Genomic DNA, 5,714 nt, shown 5'->3' with positions numbered 1-5,714 from the left:
AGCTAGGCGGATTTGGTTTGCAAGTCAAATTGGGTACAAGCTAGAGACTATGGGTTTTGTTGATTTCAAATCATGGTAGAGAGACATTACTTTGAGGTGCAAGAGTAATGGAGATCACAACTTGCTTGACCCAGTAGCAATAGTATGTTGGGATGTGTGGAAGGCTAGGAATGAGGTGGTCTTTAGGAAGGGTATAATGGATGCGGACAGGATAGCTAACAATGCGTATCAATTATGGAATGATTTTGTTATGGCTCAAATGTCGGCCCGTGGTGCCTATAGGGACGGAGGCAAAATTTCCAATATCTATTCTCTAGATAATAATTGTTGGCGACGTCCCCCCCTAGAAAGGGATTTAAGGTAAATCTGGGTGCTTCCTTTTTGGAGCAGTATAAATCTACATCAATGGCTTTCATTTGTAAAGATGAACAAGGTAAAGTTTGGCAAGCAGCAGTCAAGAAGATTAAATGTCAATATGCTCTTACCGAAGAGGCAGAAGCCTTAAGCAAGACGGTTTAGTTCGTGAAGAGTAAGGGTTTTGCCCTTGTTAGTTTTGATTTATACTCTTCGGTGGTTGCAAGTTGCTGCAATAACCATAGTGAAAATACTCCTTGGGCTATCAAATCTATAATGGATGAGATCATCTTATCAAGCACATATTTTGTATCTTGTAGTTTCAATTTTGTTAGCAAAAAAGCAAAAAATGCAGCTGATTGGATTTCAAAAAATCTAAATTTTTGTTCTCTGTCTGGTTGGTGGCTCCATCCCCATCTAGGGTTGGCCAATATTTTGTTCAAGATGTGTCTTTTTCTTCTTAGTAATGAAGTTTCTTCATTATTTTTCAGAAAAAAAAAAAAGACAATTCATGACATTAAAAACTCAATCAAACTACGCCTCCTTCAACAAATGATGTTCTCATAGTACTGTAAACGGGTCACAGGTTCACACATCAAGGGATTTGCCATCTCGAGAGAGATCCCAGCAGCTTCACTCATATCAATATTATTACCATTACTATTATTATTATCTCCATTAATAATTTTCCAATCAAAGCACTGTACCATGCTCCCTAGTGTAGTTTGGATAACTTGTAATGCCAAAGAAGTTCCAGGACAACTTCTTCTTCCACTCCCAAATGGCAAAAGATGGTAATGTTGGCCTCTGACATCTGTTAATGGACTACTCATGGTACAATCCTCTTCACTCATGAATCTTTCTGGCTTGAACTCCATTGGATTTTCCCAGTAATTGGGATCTCTTCCAATTGCCCATACATTGACAATGAGTCTTGTTTTAGCAGGAATCTGATAGCCTCCGATATTGCAATCTTGGCTTGATTCTCTTGTGAATAATGGGCCCGATGGATGTAATCTCAAGGTCTCTTTAATAATTGCTTGGAGATAAGGTAGACTTTGAATATCTAATTCTTTAATCAGTCTATTCTTTCCAACAACAGAGTCAATCTCTTCTCTTGCTTTCTTGAATATGTTTGGATGGTTTATTAGCTCTGCCATTGCCCATTGTATTACTCCTGCAGATGTGCCTGTGCCCGTTGTGAACATTTCCTGTGAATTTTTTTGAATTTGTTATGCAATTGAACCATTGATTTTATCAAAATTGTCTTTATTATATAGAGTAAATATTGTGTCTAGTGTAATGAAATTTAAAATGAAGGGATACAATATCTATATATTATATAATAAAAACGCTATAACGATGAATAGTGAAATTGAAATTGATTTGGCAAAATTGATTTACCATTTAGCCCTTCCCTCCCCCCACAACGCCTAAAGAAAATGACGTCATTAGTAAGGGTCAAAATTCTCATTATTTTATGATTATCTATTATAATTTTAAATATAATAACATTAATTATCTTTCTTAAATATTGTTTTAATAATTTAAAATTTTATTAATAAAATAAATATTAAAATCATTTTAAAACATCTGTTATTTAACTTATTAATTATATATAAATTATTATTAAAATGTTATATTTTTAGTACTCAAAATTATTAATCAAATATAATTAAAATGTTATTTTTAGAATTAAAATTATTATTTAGTTGTGAAAATAATTTATTAGTTAATATATATATATATATATATATATATATATATATAATTATATATGTATTAATATAATATTTTATATAATAAAAATAAATATATATGTCAAAAAGATTTATAAATAAATAAATAAATATTTATATTTATAAACTTTATGTTTTGGTTTATTAATTATATATATAAATAATAGGTTACTTTTTAGGACTAGAAATTATTGTATAATTAGAAACCTAATTACTAATTAAAAATTATTTAAATTGCAATTTAAATATTATTTATAAATTAAAATTATTATTTAATTGAAAAAGTCATTTATTAATTAAGGTTGGATTTAATATATTAGAATAAATATATATCAAACGAAAAATATTAAAATAGGGCAACTTTGAAAAAAAAATTACGTCTCCAAATTTAATAGATTTAGGCTGCCACAAAGATTAATATCTTAGTAATAGTTCTAGTCAGTTATATAGAAATTGAAAGAAAACAATTGTTGCTAACATGTTCCAATTCTGTTTCATTTCTAATTTTTATCAAAAATCAACTTCTTGGAAAATTGTGATTAGTGTAAAATTTCTGAACTAAGACGAAAACACGGTCTTTCTTTTTCCTATAACTGAATGATTAATCATATACCCTGAATGATTAGCAAGAAATGTCAAGAACCATCATATACGTTAAAAGAAACAAGAACAAGAAATTGGCAGCTTAAATTGTCTTACCAGGATAAAAGCTTTGACACTTTCTCTCGACAGTCTCATTTCTGAACTCTCATCTTCCATGATATCCAGCAAAATATCAACCAGATCCTTCTTAGCATCGTTATCACCCAATTCACTATTCTTCATCATCGTCCTGACCTCTTCGTGCTCTTTCAGGATACTTTCCATCATTGCGTCCAATCTTACTTGTACTTTCTTAAGTCTCTTACCAAATCCTTGTATATCTATGTTCTTGCAAAACCAAATATAATCTTGAAAGTTGAATTCCCCAGTAAGCACACCAACCTCTTCAATTAATTTCCTCACATCTCCAGCCTCATCATCCGTTGTCGAACACCTCTTGCCCATTGTCATTCTTGAGATTATATTGTTTGCAAAATTCATCAGCTCTTCACCAAGATTAACCTCTTTACCTTGTTGACTCTTCTGCAACATTAGTTTCAAGAAAGTTCCGATTTCTTGACGCCTGACATCAGAAAAACTGTCGAGTGTTCGACCGCCAAGAAGCTGTGTCATGCATATTTGCTTCATAAACTTCCAGTAAGGTCCATAAGGAGCAAAGCTAAAGCCAGATGCGCCATAAGTCAAGCAGCGAACCGCCGCGGTTGATGGGCGATTGCAGAAGGACATTTCATGAGTTTTAAGGAACTCTTTTGCCATTTCAGGAGAAGAGACAACAACACAAGGAACAGAACCAAAAGACAGGTGAAACAAGGGGCCAAATCGTTGTGATAACTTATGAAGTGCCTGGTGAGGGATCGGCCGGAGAAGATGAAGGTGTCCTATGATCGGAAGTGATATAGGACTAGGTGGGAGTTGAGCTTTTGAACGTGTTCTTGATAAGATGGCTCGGACCAGGAACGTTGAGACCAGCCATAAAAGAAAGAGAGTGGTATATTCTTGGAGTTCTGCCATTTTCTCGGTTTGATACTGTGCGTAGTCTATAGATGGAAGGATTGCTGCATTGTTAAAAGCACCACAAGAAGAAGAAGCACAAGAGCAGCTTGATTTATTTGGATAAATGGAGAAATAAAATAATATTAGAGATGGAACTCGTCTTTGGTTTCCACGGTCCTTCTATTTCTTGTTCTTTTCTTTTTTCGGCCTTACCCTTACTTGAGGACTCCTCCATCGTTAACAAAGATGATTATCTGGAGGGTATGCGTCAGAAAATTACATATTTTTTCAGACAATTTTCTTTTTGTTTTTTATTTTTTTGAGTTCTAAAAAAGATTTCAAAAATAATTTATAAAAGTGATTTAATTTTTTAAAAGTAAGTTTCAGAAAAGTGATTTCTAAAAGAATTTTAAGATATTAATAATAAATTAACAAATATAATATAGTTTTGTGCTTTTTTTAATTTTAAATATATATTTTATTTTAACAAATAACAGTACATATTTTAGATAGTTAATAGTTTATAGTATTATATATTAATTACGTCAATTTATATAGATGTGGCACTTTAATACAATATTAAGAATGGTTAATACTGATTTTATTTAACTCGTCATAATCTAGACTAACATCTTATGGCAATGTCATTAATTAATTTGATCGAAAATAATAAATGATAAGAAGAAAAGATATAAGCTTTTCTTTTAATTTCGGCCTTATTAAATAGCATTCAATGCTATTTTTTGTATGTTGATATGTATTAAAAACTAAAATAAAAATTTTAAAAATTGATTTTATATGTATGAATTAAAATATCAAATAACAGATAAAATTATAGAAAATAATAAACAAAATATCTTCATAAGAATTAAAAAATAAAAATTTAGTGGCCTTCCACCTTTTGATAGTATAAGTAAAAACATAAATTCATATTTTTTTTTATACATATATCTAAAGTTAATATAAAGCATGCCGGCTAAAACACTTTTTCAAGAGTTTTAATGATATATTCAATATTCAAATTCAAAATTTTGATTAAGCTAGAAAAGATTCTTATTATTTCATCTATATGTTGTTGGATTGAAGCATATCTTTGAGTTATATATATGTTTGTTAGAAGGTAAAATGTGTCCTTTTTTTATCACTCCAAAGTTAAACTGCAATTTAGCTTTCTCAGCAGCCTTCTGCACTTAGGAGATAAATGTGTTAGGATTGAAGAAAGGTTTATAGCGTTTTATTGATTAGAAGAAAAAGGAGAATATCAAAACAAAAAGTATGTAACCCTAATACAAAAGAGAGCTATATATACTCATACACTAAGAATATAGAAAAGACTAAACTACCCTTACAATATATAAAGAATTACATTATTTAACATCCCCTCTCAAACTCACGAGGCGATGGCAACAAGCATCGAGAGTTTGTCAGACAGAAAACGAAACCGTGAAGCGGTTAAACATTTTGTAAACAAGTCTGCTAGCTGTAAGGAAGAAGAAACAAAAGGCAAGGTGCCATTCTGAAGGTGATTATGGGTAATATGACAGCCGATTTCGATATGTTTGGTCCATTCATGAAAAACCGAATTGTGAGCAATCTGAATAGCACTCTTATTATCACAATGTAAAGGAGTCGGTTGCCGCAGAAAGACACCTATATCAGCAAGTAACCATCGCAACCAAACTATTTCATAAGTAGTGGAAGCCATAGCGCGATATTCAACCTCCGTTGAGGATCGAGAAATGACGTCCTACTTCTTACTTTTCCAAGAGATAAGGGAATCACCTAGAAAAATACAAAATCCAGTAGTCGATTTGCGGTCAGTAGGATCACCGGCCCAATTAGCATCAGAGTAAGCACATAACTCTAATGATGAAGTAGATGAAAGTAGAAGAGTTTGAAACTGAATGCTGCGGAGGTATCTCAAAATGTAAAGAACAGTAGCCCAATGAACTGTAGTAGGAGAAGTAACAAACTGACTGACTATATGAACATCATATGCGATATCAGAACGAGTGATAGTGAGAT

General features: G+C 31.7%; 1 protein-coding gene across 1 annotated transcript; it reads right to left on the bottom strand.

Annotated features, from left to right (window-relative positions):
- Positions 1–813: 813 nt before the first annotated feature.
- LOC8287548 (cytochrome P450 93A2) lies at positions 814–4,084 on the bottom strand. Its single transcript, XM_015715526.2, has 2 exons — positions 2,793–4,084; positions 814–1,565 (listed from the first exon to the last, which is right to left on the bottom strand). Exons 1-2 carry the CDS (start codon positions 3,705–3,707, stop codon positions 900–902), a joined length of 1,581 nt encoding a protein of 526 aa, XP_015571012.2. The 5' UTR covers positions 3,708–4,084; the 3' UTR covers positions 814–899.
- Positions 4,085–5,714: the final 1,630 nt, after the last annotated feature.

Source organism: Ricinus communis, chromosome 6 (assembly GCF_019578655.1).
Source record: "Ricinus communis isolate WT05 ecotype wild-type chromosome 6, ASM1957865v1, whole genome shotgun sequence".
Classification (NCBI taxonomy): domain Eukaryota; kingdom Viridiplantae; phylum Streptophyta; class Magnoliopsida; order Malpighiales; family Euphorbiaceae; genus Ricinus; species Ricinus communis.
This window is presented reverse-complemented; position numbering and strand designations above follow the sequence as displayed.